Source organism: Schistocerca serialis, chromosome 3 (genome assembly GCF_023864345.2).
Source record: "Schistocerca serialis cubense isolate TAMUIC-IGC-003099 chromosome 3, iqSchSeri2.2, whole genome shotgun sequence".
Classification (NCBI taxonomy): domain Eukaryota; kingdom Metazoa; phylum Arthropoda; class Insecta; order Orthoptera; family Acrididae; genus Schistocerca; species Schistocerca serialis.
Window position 1 is genome coordinate 895,015,027 of NC_064640.1, and position 16,784 is coordinate 895,031,810.

The 16,784-nt window shown below is 40.1% G+C and overlaps 1 protein-coding gene across 1 annotated transcript in view; it reads left to right on the forward strand.

Moving 5' to 3' along the window:
- LOC126471301 (uncharacterized) overlaps nt 1-16,784 on the forward strand; it is a 196,945-nt gene that overhangs the window by 142,232 nt on the left and 37,929 nt on the right. Inside the window, exon 12 of the mRNA XM_050099421.1 lies at nt 14,271-14,416. Within this exon, the coding sequence (XP_049955378.1) occupies nt 14,271-14,416 (146 nt within the window). The remainder of the gene's footprint in view (nt 1-14,270; nt 14,417-16,784) is intronic.

The following is a 16,784-nucleotide window of genomic DNA, read 5'->3' on the forward strand; positions in this document are numbered from 1 at the left end:
AAACCAAGTTCTACGCTAGTAGTCATAACAAATAATTATTCAGTAATGTAAGTAGTGCAGTTTAATGCATGTACAGAAATAACTAGTAAACAACTAATACTTAAGGACTACAATTACAAATTATTTAAATAAAAGAAACCTCACATGTTTTATTAGTAGAACACTTACAGGGTGTTTCAAAAATGACCGGTATATTTGAAACGGCAATAAAAACTAAACGAGCAGCGATAGAAATACACCATTTGTTGCAATATGCTTGGGACAACAGTACATTTTCAGGCGGACAAACTTTCGAAATTACAGTAGTTACAATTTTCAACAACAGATGGTGCTGCAAGTGATGTGAAAGATATAGAAGACAACGCAGTCTGTGGGTGCGCCATTCTGTACGTCGTCTTTCTGCTGTAAGCGTGTGCTGTTCACAACGTGCAAGTGTGCTGTAGACAACATGGTTTATTCCTTAGAACAGTGGATTTTTCTGGTGTTGGAATTCCACCGGCTTGAACACAGTGTTGTTGCAACAAGACAAAGTTTTCAACGGAGGTTTAATGTAACCAAAGGATCAAAAAGCGATACAATAAAGGATCTGTTTGAAAAATTTCAACGGACTGGGAACGTGACGGATGAACGTGCTGGAAAGGTAGGGCGACCGCGTACGGCAACCACAGAGGGCAACGCGCAGCTAGTGCAGCAGGTGATCCAACAGCAGCCTCGGGTTTCCGTTCGCCATGTTGCAGCTGCGGTCCAAATGACGCCAACGTCCACGTATCGTCTCATGTGCCAGAGTTTACACCTCTATCCATACAAAATTCAAACGCGGCAACCCCTCAGCGCCGCTACCATTGCTGCACGAGAGACATTCACTAACGATATAGTGCACAGGATTGATGACGGCGATATGCATGTGGGCAGCATTTGGTTTACTGACGAAGCTTATTTTTACCTGGACGGCTTCGTCAATAAACAGAACTGGAGCATATGGGGAACCAAAAAGCCCCATGTTGCAGTCCCATCGTCCCTGCATCCTCAAAAAGTACTGGTCTGGGCCACCATTTCTTCCAAAGGAATCATTGGCCCATTTTGCAGATCCGAAACGATTACTGCATCACGCTATCTGGACATTCTTCGTGAATTTGTGGCGGTACAAACTGCCTTAGACGACACTGCGAACACCTCGTGGTTTGTGCAAGATGGTGCCTGGCCACACCGCATGGCCGACGTCTTTAATTTCCTGAATGAATATTTCGATGATCGTGTGATTGCTTTGGGCTATCCGAAACATACAGGAGGCGGCGTGGATTGGCCTCCCTATTCGCCAGACATGAACCCCTGTGACTTCTTTCTGTGGGGACACTTGAAAGACCAGGTGTACCGCCAGAATCCAGAAACAATTGAACAGCTGAAGCAGTACATCTCATCTGCATGTGAAGCCATTCCGCCAGATACGTTGTCAAAGGTTTCGGGTAATTTCATTCAGAGACTACGCCATATTATTGCTATGCATGGTGGATATGTGGAAAATATCGTACTATAGAGTTTCCCAGACCGCAGCGCCATCTGTTGTTGAAAATTGCAACTACTGTAATTTCGAAAGTTTGTCTTCCTGAAAATGTACTGTTGTCCCAAGCATATTGCAACAAACGGTGTATTTCTATCGCTGCTCGTTTAGTTTTTATTGCCGTTTCAAATATACCGGTCATTTTTGAAACACCCTGTAGAAAGTGCAACAAGTTTTGTAGAGAGACTACCTGCAGGACACTTGTCTGACCTCTTCTGGACCACTGCTGTGTAGTATGTGACTCACATGTGATATGATTGATGGAGCACCCTGAAATAGTTCAAAGAAGGGCATCTTGTTTTGTATTATCGTGAAATAGGGGAGTGTGTGTCATGGATATGATACACAAGTTGGGCTGGCAGTCCTTACATCAAAGTTTTCTTTCTTTTTCTTTTATCTTTTTTTTTTTCGGTATGTTGTCGAGAAATTCTAATCACCAACTTTCACCTCCAAATGCAAAAATATTTTGTTTACACTCACCTTCATAAATAGAAATGATCATCATAATAAAATAAGAAAAATCAGATTTAAGAGTTAGTTCCCAAGCGGTATTAGACACTATAATGGTAAAGAAACAGCTTGAAGGTGGTTCGATGAGAATTGCGTAGTAGTTATGTAGAGGTAAGTATTAACTGCAGCAGAAGCACAGAACTTTATCTCTGTTTTATTACATGTACGAGGTCTGTTCAAAAAATTTCAGAACATTTGTAATTTCTTGCCAATGATGAGTTGAAGCAAAATGTGGTTGGTATCCCTGCACATGCCTGTGTTAAATATGTAACTACCAGAAGTTTCAGTGTTGTATGTCCGTTAGTTATTGTTCATTGCTGTATTGAATAGAATGTTGTGTTGTACAGTTTGCAAATTTTGAGATGGCAGAGCTAGAGGAGCATAGTGGCTGCATTAAATTTTGCGTGAAACTCAGAAAACTGTTACAAAGACACACCACATGATGCAGGAAGCCTATGGTGATAAGTGCTTAAGATTAGATTAGATTAGATTAATTATTCATTCCATAGATCCATAAAAGAGGGAATCCTCCTGGGTGTGGAACATGTCAGATAAACGCATTACAAAACTGTAATTAGAAAAACTTGAGTTTCATTAATTTCAATGATCCTCAGTCAATAAACTGTAAAATTATGTACATGAATTAAATTTAAACTTCTAATATTTACAGGTTTAATACTTACATCTGCTTTCATTAAATCCATCATTCAGACATTTGCTAGTTTCTTGACTATTACAACCAAGTATTGTCAAAAACTGAAATAAATTTTTCAGTGATCCTCAGTTAAGAACAGTCAGATTATGTACAAGATTTAAAATTAAACTTCCACTATTTACAGGCTTAAGACTTACATCTGCTTTCCATACATCCATAATTCACACAGTAGGTAGTTACTTGGCTGTTACCACCAAGTATTGTCAAAAATTAAAGTATAATAAATTTTCATTAAAATGGTCTACTGCACTTGTTGAGAAACTCATGGATGGAATAGGAGGAGTTGGGCACCAAAAATTCTTTTAAATTGTGTTTAAATTGTGCCTTGTCTGAAACTAAACTCTTAATGGTTGCTGGTAACTTATTGAAAATATGCTTTGAAAATATTCTGTACTTGGTGTTACAAATGTTTCACATGGTTTAAAAATGGGCGGACAGAAGTTAAAGATGACCCTCATTCAGGACACCCTTTGATGTCTACTGACGATGCTCATGTCAGTAACGTCAGTGAAATTGTGCATGCCTGTTGAAGACTGACTGTCCGAGAGATTGCAGAAGAACGTGGATCGTGTGATGAAATTCTGACGCAACATATTGGAATACATCGTGTTGCCACCAAGTTCATCCCATGCCTCATGAGTCAAGACCAGAAAAACCTTTACCTCACAATCTGTGAAGAGCCTTTGGATTGCCCAAATGGGAACGAGATGTTCCGTAAGAGAATCATAACTGGTGATGGGACGTGGTTCTATAGTTATGATGTTGAGGCCAAGGTTCAATCTTCACAAAGGTGGTGAGACAATTCATGGCTCTTGCATCACAATGACACACCCACACATTCATCCCTGTTGGTGTGTGACTATTGAACAAAAAACAAAATCACTGTGCTGCCTCATCCTCTGTACTCTCCAGGCCTGGCCTCTGTGGACTTTATTTTTGTTTTTTATTTTTGTTATTTTTTTATCTTTGTAATTTTTTTATTTCCAACATTGACAACACCATTGAGAGGACAAAGGTTTACAACTATAGATGAGATAAAAGAGGATTCGCAGATGGTGTGTCGTGCAATACAGCAAGCACCGTGCTAAGACTCTTTCTGGGAGTGGAAATCGCATTAGGAGCAGAGTATCAATTGTAGAGGAGAGTATTTTGAAGGAGACCAGGCACAATAAGTAAAAGGTAAGCTTAGAAAACTTTTATGGACAAAATTCAGGAATTTTTTGAACAGGCCTTGTGTACGTAATGAAATTTCACAGCTAGTTATGGAAGATGGCCATTTGAATGGTGCTAACAAAGAGACAGCCAAGAACTTTACACATGTACAGAGCTCTTGCATGCCTGCATATCTCTCTCACCCAACTGCAAGCTTCTCTCACCACCCTGCCATGTTGTCTAAATGGGAAGATTCGGAAACTGCGAATGTGCTGCCTTAGATGTTAATGCAGCCGCATAAGGAACAGTGAATAGCTCGCACACGCATGTTGTATACGCTCCAGGAAATCCGGGAAAAACCCGGTAATATTTTCAACCGGGAGACAACTGTGAGAAACCCAGGAATTTTTTAGAATTCCAGGAATTTCTTGTTGTTTTTAGTTTTCAGTTAAATTTTTGTAGTTTTGTTTGCTAAGAACTGATACTCCAACAAAGAATTTTACCTTAGTCAGTCCGCTACTGCAGTATAATACTGCAGAAATAAACATAAAGCGGGGGGGGGGACTTAAGTTACTTTTTACAGCAACAAAACAGTGCAAAATGTGTCACAGGCTTTAGGATGAAGACTATGCAATACTTCATAACAACAAACTGTTTCCAGTGGGCTTTCATTAGGTTTGTTTAAGCAGTTGCCAGCGGGCTTATGCGCATGCACAGTTGAGTCGCATATGACAAGTACCTTCTCCTGCTTCTGGCTACTTGAAGTGCAACTTTTAGCTGTATCCAAGGTAACTACACACGAACTGTATCAGCAGTAGCAACAAGCAGACAGATGCCATCCGGCCAAGCTGCCAGATTCGTGCATTCGCAGAGCAGTCTTAGTTGTAGTGGAATGAGGGGTAGTCTCCATGTGAATTGTGTTTACATTTAGTGATTTTGCTATTTATTTTTGATTTACAGCTCTCAAGTCAAATGAAAACAAAACAGATTTTAGTGGCCGGGAGCTATAAAGTGAATTAAAATACATTCACATAATTATTAGTTTCTGTTTTCTGATTTTATTTCATTTCCAGGTTTTTGGCAGCCTGGCATTAATTGCTTTGCAGAACAACGAAGTTATTTTTGCCGAATTGCTAAAAAGATTTGGCTTTAATTAATCTTTTCTGCAGAGGCAGTCGATTTATTTGAAACACTATTGTCTAGTGTCAACTGTCGGCGGAATTTCAAGTGCGCGTTGTTATCTTTTGGGACGTATGGCATTATGCCATAATAAAGAACTAAACATGAGAATATAATACTGCATCCCGAAAACCACACTGGAAAGTTTAATATCAGCTTGGGGCCTACCTCTTGATGAATCTGGACATAAGAATGCGCTCTTTAAGTCGAATTATGCAATTTAGTATGGTTTACAAAATTCTGATGCTCTTGGAGTATCCTCTGATGTCCATTCTCTGGGTCTCTCTGACAATTGCTGAAACGAATTCTAATAAGTTGTGGGAAAATATTGTGATTTGTGGTGTGAAAAGTGTTACTTTCAAAGTACATTTTATTTTACGCAGTAAGAGTTATGTTACATGTGCGAACATGCTTTGAATTTCTTAAATCACAGAGCGTTTGATTCTCATTTATAGCTTAACACTCTGAGGGCCAGCCATTTAGCAGAATTTTGGGCCCAGAAGACCAGACATTTATGTCATTACTTAAAATTTTACTGTCACATTTATGTGATGTATCGAAGTGTAAAACATGCAAAAGAGACAAATATTATAAGTGAAAGCTTAATTTTTTCTTGTAGCTGCACTATGTACATTAATTTAAACCATTAACTTTTCCTATTTGTGTGTTCGAGCTACTTAACAATGATGTTGCTATATGCTGACATCATCACATGTCCTATGCTCTGCTTCACTACATTTACATGCGACACATCTTCCGAAAGACAAAATTGTTTTTCACTGTTGTGTGTGCATGTTAAGGTCTGAAGCACATTTGCTAGACCAGTTGACTACAGCACCTGGAAAACAGCAGTAGTTTATGATTTAGTCAGCACAGTCGTTACTCGTCTTCAGTTAGACAAGGGGTAAATAGCTTCAGTCTAATATTTCTACTTATCCTTCACTGTACAAAAAGCCACTCTGTCAGTATTAGCCAAAGTTTTTAAAAACAAGAAGAAACCTGACAGCCTAAGCCCGTTTCAATACTGGCTGCATTTACATGGGAGCGAAAATTGATTGTGGAATTGGAAAACTGGCAACCAGAAGCAGATTTCCATAATCAATTTTGAAGTGTTTGCATGACTGCCCAGAAGCGGTATTGGGAGATTGGTTTACAAAATCCGGTTTTGGAAGCCCCATGTAAACAGGATGATTATCTGCTATCATTGACTGGTGAGATCACGTGACATGAGCTATGATTGGCTTACAAAAGCACACTGTGATTTCGATTTCAATGCTTTGGAAACTAAAATTCTGTTTTTGATGGAATTCGACTACACATTCGTAATACAAAAATATGCAGCGTACATGTTGCCGCAAATCAAAGATCTTTCCAAAATGCCTTTTTTTCTGGGGTTCGTTTCCTAAAGTGGCAGGAGGTTCTACGCTGGTATATAAAACCTTAACCATTCAAAGGATTGATAAGTTTTAAAATTAGGAGGGAGTATACTGTCACTGAACATGGAAGAAGTGTATTTTTGCCTGGGAGAAAGTGTGTTTTTTAACCAGGAAGCCTGGGAAAAATTTGGGGAACTTTTTTTTCCCTTGTCTTTGTGTACACCCTGACACAGCATGGTTTCAAATTTCTTATTTCTTGACAACACAGATCACAAAAAAGAAATTTTCAGTATTATTTAATTACTTTTGATTCAATGAAGGGACAATAAAATTTTATCTGCTACAAACTGTCTACATATGGAAGTCATAGACAGTTTCGCAGATTTTCTTCACTCAAGTTGTCATGTAATCGTGACTTATTTAATCTCGTAATTGAAAAAAGCCTTTCACACACACATTTTGCTCAAAACATTTATGTCATGTTTACAACCTAATTATATAGATGTGGAAATTCTTCTTGAAGAAAACTTTGTAGAACACCTGTACAATTTTAATGAAAAAAAAAATCTTTTAAACTTGAATTACATTGCAGAATGATCAATTTCACTTGCAAATGCACAGGGGCATTTTCAACAGGAATGACAAACAGTCCCAAAAACAGATGTGAGACAGACTGGTGGTGTCCTGAAAAGTTTTAAATCTGTCCTTGTAATTTGTCATAATTCACATTTTCTTTAACACCTGTGGGCTTTCAGTAACAATAGTGGTTTTTGTCAGAAGTAGTCTTTTCCACAATGTGATTTTCTTTTTAAATACATCCCCTTTCCCATTATATGAGAAACAAGTTCCTTCTCATCTTATATTGCGCTACTAAGGGCAGTATGCAGTCAAGTCCATTTGAAATGAGGTCTGCAACCCATTCCAGATCTTGTAATTTTGGTTCCTACTTTAACTGTTCTTTTTTCAGAACTTCAAAAATAGTGGATCTTAAATTGAAAAACCATTCCTGGCACGCTTCCTGGTGTAACCAATATCTTAAACAGTACTACATAATGTCTCCGTGATCTTTATTCAGTTTCATGAAAAGCTGTTGAAACTGAAGTCGTAATAATTTGTGTGCTTCAGAACTACTTGTACCACCAATTTCATCATGCCTGCGAATGTAGCACAAAGAGCTCCTTGATATGCATAACCATGAATCCCTTACGAATCATTTGTTAATAGTTTTATTTTGTTGCCCTTTCACCATGAGTTAAATTTTCAAATTCCTTGTTCATGTTTTATAACAGTTCTGTAGCAAATTTGTGCTGTGTGTCGATTATGGGACTGCATAGTATAGATTAAGTCTCATCATCCTTCTCTTCAGAAATGAAGTGTGATTCCCAGTTACTTTTAAAGGTTTGTGATGATGAATTACTAGACTGACTCTCTTTGTCAGTCCGTCACTGGAACTGTAAACTAATTTTATACAATGAACAAATAGTGTACAATAAATGGCACTGACTCTATGATTGGTCCGAACTGAAGCAAGTTGTGCCAAACAAATAATGCCACACAAGATATCGGAAGAAACATTGCCACATTACACTGCTAAATGAATGTACCAGGTAGTTCCAAGAGCGGCGGTGCAGAAGCTGAAACATTCAGTGGTGTGCTAAGGCACACTGAGCTCTGGACAGCTGTTAGCAGGTGAGGCAGCTAAAAATAATGAAGCTGATTGAACCCCCCCCCCTCCCCCCCTCACCTCTTGGGTATCATTGACTGGTGTGGAGTACGTCTTGGTCTCAGCAGCAGATGAAGGCAGGATGCTCTGAGTGAGTTTCTTGGCCCTGTTTTGCCATGGCAAAGCACCATTTCTGGTCACTTAGATGATCAAGGTGCCTCAGCAGTGGGCTGTGGCAAGTGATAATTCCACTTACCATTGTGGTGGCACGAGTTCTTCCACCATACTGTGTCAGAACAATATTCCAGTCCTGGTAGCAGGTTTCCACAAGCACCTGTCTTAAATGCGTGGTTACGGGTTGTGCAGTCTGTGTTGGTGCAAAAATGACGTTACTTTCACCAGCAAGTAGTGGTTGCTCTTAAGACTGTATACAATATGTATGCTTTATGACAATCAGTGCTAAACCTTGTACTCCATTTTGTGCTGGACTGGACGAGAAGTGCATTAGGCAACAGTGGTATCAGGTGGCAAGAAGTTGTTTGTCTTACGTACCGTAAATTATAATTAAGATGGTAGATGACTGCTGTACTTTTGCGCACACTCTTGAGTGTCATACTTTCACCTGTAGTCTTTAGTGGAATTAATGTTGTGCTTTGATGGTAACCCCATTGTTATCTCTGGACAAATAATATTTTGCACTAGTATTCCCACTCAGTGCGATGGTCTTTTTCAGAGAACTACAACCTGTGAACTGTTGAAACGTGAAGACGTTTACTTCGCCATTGACTGTTTAAACTGACAAATTATATTTACTTTGCATAGTTTTTTCAGTCTTGTGACTTGAAGAAAGTTATGCGTTAACTGTTTTTAGAGTCCTTATGTTTTCTACAATTTCCTTTAACAAGACTGAAATTTTCTTTTCCCTTACCGTGGGACATTAAACATTAATGGAAATATATCTATTTTACCCCAGCAGTATTGTGTATCATTTGGTGCGGTTTATTTATTCTTTTTCTTTATGTCTCATAAGGAACTTAATCTGCAGTAGTGTTATTTTTTTCTCATTTACTCTTCTTGAGAAACATACAAAATAAAAATGAATACTAGAAAGCAAATAGTGTGCATAGCACACGAACAATCATGGGGCACATTCATAAATGACAGAACACAACTTACACGGTACACATCAATGCCCATTCAAAGTCATGAAAGCTTTGAACCAAGAAGGAAGAGGCATTGCACTGAAAATTGTGCCTAATGAACAATGGATAAATCATTACATGGTATTACGGGGTCCCCATAGGACTGAAAATTACACTGAAGGAATGATACGATAAATCCAATTACTATGGAGGAACTACAAGAAGCTTTGAAATGTATGGAAAACAGGAAAGCCTCCGTAATGCATGAAATAAATGCCAAAGTACTTGAACATAGAGGCGTATCATTAGCTAAACGTCTTTCAGTGTTAGTAGGTGAATCCTGGAGGATTTGCAAGATCCCAGGCCATTGATATATGGCAGAAGTAATCTCTCTCTTCCAGAAATTGAAATCCGATGACTATTAAAACTGTCATGACATCAGTCTCTTAGAAACTGGCTTACAAAGTATATTCAAAGATGTTATAACGTCAAGTTGAACAAATATATTTCTAGGACGACACAATACATGTAAGTCGCGGATCAAGTAAACAAAGTAAGATGTGTGTACACTGTCACAGTCAAATCAGCACTCAGTCCAAGTCTAGCGGCCGCTGGCCGCCTGCCCGCTTAGGTGGCGCGGCTGCTGTACGCCTGGCAGACAGCGCCGCATGTAGAGGACGCGCGTAACTGCGTGGCAGCACTTTGAAAGATTGGCGAGTCACAACACTTTTCCTCCCTTTGAATTTTTTGCACTGGTCTTGATAGAGGTGGCCTGTAGATTGCTAACGTCCATAGGTGGTGTTTGACTGACCGTAAAGTCTCGAGGAGGAGGCTTCCCGTACGGACTGAAGTGCCCCCAATGATAATGGGTTGAGATGACTGGAGACATGGGGGTCGAATCTGCTGGGGCCCCGTGCCCCAATCTACCCGTTGTGGCAAGTCCGGTTGTTATAACAGGAGACATGGGCGATGTGTCGGCGTCCGTAGGAGGAGGCGAGTAGAGTTGCTCCGACAGATGATGGTCATCTGGTTCCTGCATGGGCACGTCTCCTGGTGGCATCAGTTCTTGTGCTGGCACCGACATGATGGTGAGAGGGCTGCGTTGTGAATAATGACAGATTCCAAGATAGGTAGAGCCGGAGGTGGTGTAGCGGCATTCGGAACAGGCGTTGCCGGCACACGAGGTCGAAGCTGATCTGAATGCCGCACTGCAACACCTGTGTCCGTCTGGATTTCATACAGGCGTCGGCCACGATGTCGTAAGATGTGGCCAGGACTCCATTTTGGCCGCTTGCCATAGCCCCGTACCCATACAAGGTCGCCGGCGGTGAACCGGCCAAGCGAAGGCATCCGCGGCCGTGAAGTGGAAGGCCGCAGAAGATGAAGTAGCGTGTGGGGCTGTCGGCCATGTAAGAGCTCAGCCGGGCTGTGGTCCCCCATGGGGGTGAAACGGTAAGAAGCCAGAAAGTGAAGAAGCGCATCATCAGCAGCAGAAGAAGTCAGGACTTCCTCATCTGAGCCTTAAATGTGCGGACCAGTCGTTCATTCTCACCGTTTGACTGTGGATGGAACGGAGGGGCCGTGAGATGCATGGTGCCATGATGGGCACAAAAATCCGCAAAATCGGAAGAGGCAGATTGCGGACCATTATCAGTAACAAGAGTAGAGGGAAGGCCTTCCAAAGAGAAAATGCGAGCTAGAGCATTGGTGGTTGACGCGATGGTAGGCGTCGTGCAACGGACAATGAAAGGAAAGTTAGAGTAGGCGTCAATAACGAGGAGCCAATAAGTACCTCAAAAAGGTCCCGCGAAGTCAGCATGAATACGCTCCCAGGGCTTCTCAGCAAAGGCCATGGTGACAAAGATGACTTCGGGGCGGCGGCCTGTGACGCAGAAGGGCCGCAAGCAGGGACCATGTGTGCGATTTCAGAGTCGTTGCCGGGCCAGTACACATGATGGCGCGCCAGAGATTTTGTGTGAGAGACACCCCAGTGCCCTTGGTGAAGGAGGCGCAAGACTGAAGCACGCAAAGACGCAGGTACCACAAAACGTGGCGAAGCATTGTCAGTGGAAAGGAGGATAGCATCGTCCCTAGGTGTGAGGCGGTAACGCAAAACGGTGTAGTTCTGCTACGGATCAGAAGTCTTAGCGGACGGACGATCTGGCCAACCCTTCTGAATACAGAGTAAAACACGGGAGAGGGTAGGATCAGAACCCGTAGCAGCCGCCAACCGGTCCCCGGTGACGGGGAACCCGTCCACACAACCCGCTGCTCGGCTGCCACATCAGGACCCATGGGAAGGCGAGACAGTGCATCAGCATTCGCATGTTGAGCTGTTGGCCGGAAATGAATCTCATAATTGAAACGTAAAGAGCCCAACGCAGCCTTGTTGGGAAGTGACGTTGATGGATGAAACAAGGAAACAAGTGGTTTGTGGTCCGTAACAAGATGAAATTTGGATCCATAGAGAAAAACACGAAACTTATGAAGAGCATAAATAATGGCCAAAGCTTCGTCTAGTGTTGGATTTGCCAACGGAAGGGCACGTTGCCTAACTTCTTTGTCGGGTGCCGACCGGATAATAGCATCCCGTACCATGGAATCGGCGTAGGATTCTTTGTGAACGTCAGTAACAAATTGACACTTTTGACTGAGTTCAGCAGCCCAAGCGCGATAGGATTGATTTGGTTGTTTTTGACAACGATAGGAGGCAACATGAGAGGCTACCACATGTGTATGCTTTTGAAAATATATGGACAGAAGTGAGCACATTTCAGCAAAGGACAAAGACGCAGGATCTTTCAAAGGAGCCTATTGCGACAGCAACCGATACATTTGAGGTGAAATCCATGAAAGGAACAGAGACTTACATGTTTGGTCGTCCACGACATGAAATGCCAAGAAGTGCTGTCGAAGACATTTTTCGTAATCAGACCATTCTTCTGCTGTCTCGTCATAAGGAGGAGAAGGAGGTAAAGACGACGACGAGAGACGCCCCGCATTGGAAGCCGCGACGAAATCACGAATCACAGATGTGAGAAGCATTTGCTGTTCAATGAGACCTTGCAATAGTTGCTCTAAAGTAGCCTGTGGGTCAACGATGAAAAAATAAAATTCGCTACCTCGTCGCCAATTGTTATAATGTCAAGTTGAACTAATATATTTCTAGGACGACACAATACATCTAAGTCATGGATCAAGTAAACAATGTAAGACGTGTGTACACTGTCACAGTTAAATCAGCACTCAGTCCAAGTCTAGCGGCCGCTGGCTGCCTGGCTGCTTAGGTGGCGCGGCTGCTGTATGGCTGGCAGACAACGCTGCATGTAGAGGATGCGCGTATCTGCGCGGCTGCACTTTGAAAGATCAGCGAGTCACAACAAAAGATTATCAATAATTACATAAAAATATTGTAGAAGCTATCATTTCTTAGGAACAAAATGGGTTTAGATCCGGTCGTTCATGTGTGGATAATGTGTCTGGAAGGGCATTAAAATGGCCAAAACCTTTATAACAATGCCAACCCCATAGGGAAATGGAAAAAATCAAGGGAGAAGGAGATTTTTTGTTAATGGAAATGTAAACAAAGAAATTAGGATAGTTAGGATAGAGACTCAAGAATACAGCACTGTGCTTCTGTTTGCAGGTGATTTTGTTATTCTTCAAAAAAATGATGATTACCACCAGAGATCAGTATACAATCTGAACAAAATATGCAAGGAATCTTTTTCTAGTAATACAACAAAAATAATAGCATTCTTAGGAAAATATTCACTTAGATCAAAAATTGTTTTAGATATTTCAGTTGTAGGCCAAGTCCCTTGGATCTCTTATTTAGGCTGTGTTGTAAGTTTTCATTTTCAGTCTGATATTAAAAATAAGATGCACAACTTCCAACTTGTCCGTGGTACAATTAGAAGAATTCTGGACCATAAAAGTGCAAAAAGAGACCACCATGAAAATCTGTAAAATGATGGCATAGAAGCCGAATGGGAAAAGAAATATTGGAAGCCCACAGAAAAGATGAAATTATTTTATTTGTGAGTTTGGAACAGGCAATAGCCCAATCCTTGGAAGGAAGACAGTGACGATCTTACAAATCCATACATCAGCACTGGTAACTGTTTCTGAAAATATTTTAAAACTTTCCATGAATCCAGGCAAATATGCGTATCACAGTTTACTGTGTTGTTGTATTATGTTCTCAGGCTTCGTATGAGAATCATAGTAGTGAACCCAAAATTCAGGAAATATTCATTAGATTGTGTAGCATTTCAGGCATGTATTTTACTTCAATTTCAAGCTAGTAAATCAGTATTACAATTTGTTACTGTTCAGAATTTCATTTTCCAATGCAGAGCTTGTACACAGCTCATAGTCAGAGTTGTAGATTCTTTTCAATGTGTGACATGTGTGTGAACTTTCCAGGCAGGTTAAAGCTGTGATATATGGACATGTGAACCTAGAAATGTGCTTTCATGTGCAAAGTCTTTAAAGTTTACAGATGTGGGTTCAAGAAAACAATTTTAATGTGTCTAGAAAATTTTTACATTGCATACATTGCTGGAAAAAAAATCTCTGATTTCGAACAAAATGTGATACACAGTTTTAATAAAAATGTTTTTGTGTGGTGAACACAATGAACAGGACTTCATGTGACATGAGCACTTAAAAATTAACAAAGTGATTTGACTTAAGTTATTTACAGTACATGACTGGTTTAGTCCATGGTGTAATTTTGCCTCACTACTTAAGTTGCATTACATATATATTGTACCATTCAACTTACTTTTTGATCTCAGATTATTTTTCATTGATATCAAGTAAATCAGTTATTCCTTCTTACCCATCAAGTGACTGTTTTACAGAGTATGTATTAAATACATGAAATCTGTTTTTGTTACTCTAAAGGTTATTGTGTGGGCTGCCACCCAGAAGTGAACATCTATTAACACTATATGTGATTCTCTTACAGATTCTACACTTGCTACCGAGAACGTGAAAGATAATGAAAAAAAGTATCTGAATAAATATCCTATGGAATTTGGAGGAAGACTTGGTACTTTGTTGCTGATTTTGTTACTGCCTTTATATGTCTTGAGTTTGTTTTGTTTTAATTTGGTAAGTACTACATATAAATGTAGTGAGCAGTATATTCTCTCTTACCAGAAGTCATCTTCCCTTGATCTATGTGCTGTTGTACAGCATAAGACATAAAGATAAATGCTCTGAAACCTTTGGTTACAGAAACTGAATCCTTAAAAGTCCTATTTTGCAGCTAACAGTTTGAAAAAGACATAGTTAAAGATCACACTGCTAATACTCTATGGTTATGTTAATGAATCTTAATTTCTTCTCCTACAAGGTGGCAGCTCTGCAGGACTCATCAGTTTTTTATTTTTTATTTTAATTCATAATTGAGCTATTCGTTAGCAAAATCAACTCTTTAACTGTGAACTTTGAATGCAACTTATTAAATATAATGAAAGGCTTGATGTTGAAATGTAAATTTGATAGCTGGCTGAAGAGGCTGAGCGGTTCTAGGCGCTACAGTCTGGAACCGCGCGACCGCTACGGTCGCAGGTTCGAATCCTGCTTCGGCCATGGAAATGTGTGTTGTCCTTAGGTTAGTTAGGTTTAAGTAGTTCTAAGTTCTAGGGGTCTGATGACCTCAGCAGTTAAGTCGCATAGTACTCAGAGCCATTTTGTAAATTTGTAATTATTGTTTCCTTGTTGATCAGTCAAGGAAATTTCATGAATTTCAGTTCAATGCCATACAACAAAAGTCTGCCTGCATACCATATGGAAATGCCAACTTAATATGGGGTACAAAAGTGTCTATGTCACGAGCACAAAGGTTAATTTGGTATGAGAAAACTGCCATTTGCAGTTTGAAGCGTGGAAAAAGGTTATTTGTACTTATTGGTAAAAGTGTGTCATAAATCATTTTTGGGGGGTGGGGTGGACAATAAATAGGTCACACTTGCCAACAGAAATTGTGCTATTCTCATAGAGATAATATTTGCATGGAAATGAATTGGATCCCAAATATATCACCCTCATTATTTTCCACCTCCCTCTCATTCAGGGATTTGCTGGTAGATCATATGCACTTCGTTCATCTACAGCGCCCTACAGGTGACAAATGCACCACACCATTAGTTCTGAAATGAATCAGTGTGGTTTGATTGGCTTGATAAAGACTTCTTGGTTATGAGAGTACTTGCTTGATTCTCAAGATCATTGGGCCTCAGTGATGTTGAGCCACACTTCTTGGAATACTGCCTTGTGTTCATACTGGATCATTTTCTCTTAGTTGTGAGTTGAAGGGTGATGGTGATGGATGATTGTGGTTTCCAGCTATTTCCACTGTGTAATGGTGTTTGTGTCACAAAGGGTCTCCATTGTCCTCAAAGTAAAATGGGGACAGCATATTGCTAGGGACTTGTACTGTTGCCAGTTTATGTTGCTTAATTACTATGTACATAATTTGCTAATGTCCAATGAGAACTTAATTTCAGATGCTAATAGTTAATTTCAGATGCTAATAGTTAATTTCCTCATAATGACAGTCAGGTGATATCTGTTTAACAGATTCCGCAGAAATTGGTCTACTGTGTAATATCATTAATGTAATCTGTGGTGAAGAGAAAGCTAAGTTTTGAGGCCTGGGGAGGACCATTACATATTATTTTACTGTTAGACCGCAAACTCAAAATCATGGTATCATATGTTTGAAGAGTCTTTTTGTACCATGCTCATAATTTGTTAATTGTGTATATAGAATATGCATCAGTATGTTTGTGATATTGTGTCATTTCAGTTGGGATAAGAGTTATCCATGGCTTATTGGAAACATGGTTACTATTTGTATGGAGTTGTCTAAAAGCTATTAATTTTGTGGAAGGTAAAATACACAAACTCTAAATAATTTTTTTCCCCGTTTTGAAGTGAACATTCATATGTGATAACAGGCCCAAAGATTTCTTTGAAGGTGGAGGTGCCATTTGTTAAAGCATTGTTCTCATTCCTCTTTTAATTCTATGCTTTGATTATTTTCTTTTCTAATCTACAGTGGTGTGCAAAATTTAAGGAGAAAAGTAACTTTCACATGCCGTATCACTGCCAAGTAACATAGCTTGATGAAGCTTGGGCTGTACATAGAAAGAACTGACATTGGATAGTACCTAATGAGACGAACAGAAATGACAATTTTATTCAAGAGAATAATTACGCTGAAGTCAATGCGAGTTATGTACTGTGTAGAGTGTACCATTCCTCCACCAGCATGGTTGACAACTGCTGGATGGTTATTGATGCCAGTGGACATGATGCAATGCATCATCCCACTTTTGCTCAATGTTATTTAAGTTCAGGAGGAGGGAGGCCAGGCCAGTACATTTGCCACGAATATCCTCTCATTCCTAGAGCTGCTTCCACCTGCACAGTTTGATGTGATAGCTCATTGTCATCCATAAAAATGAAGTCA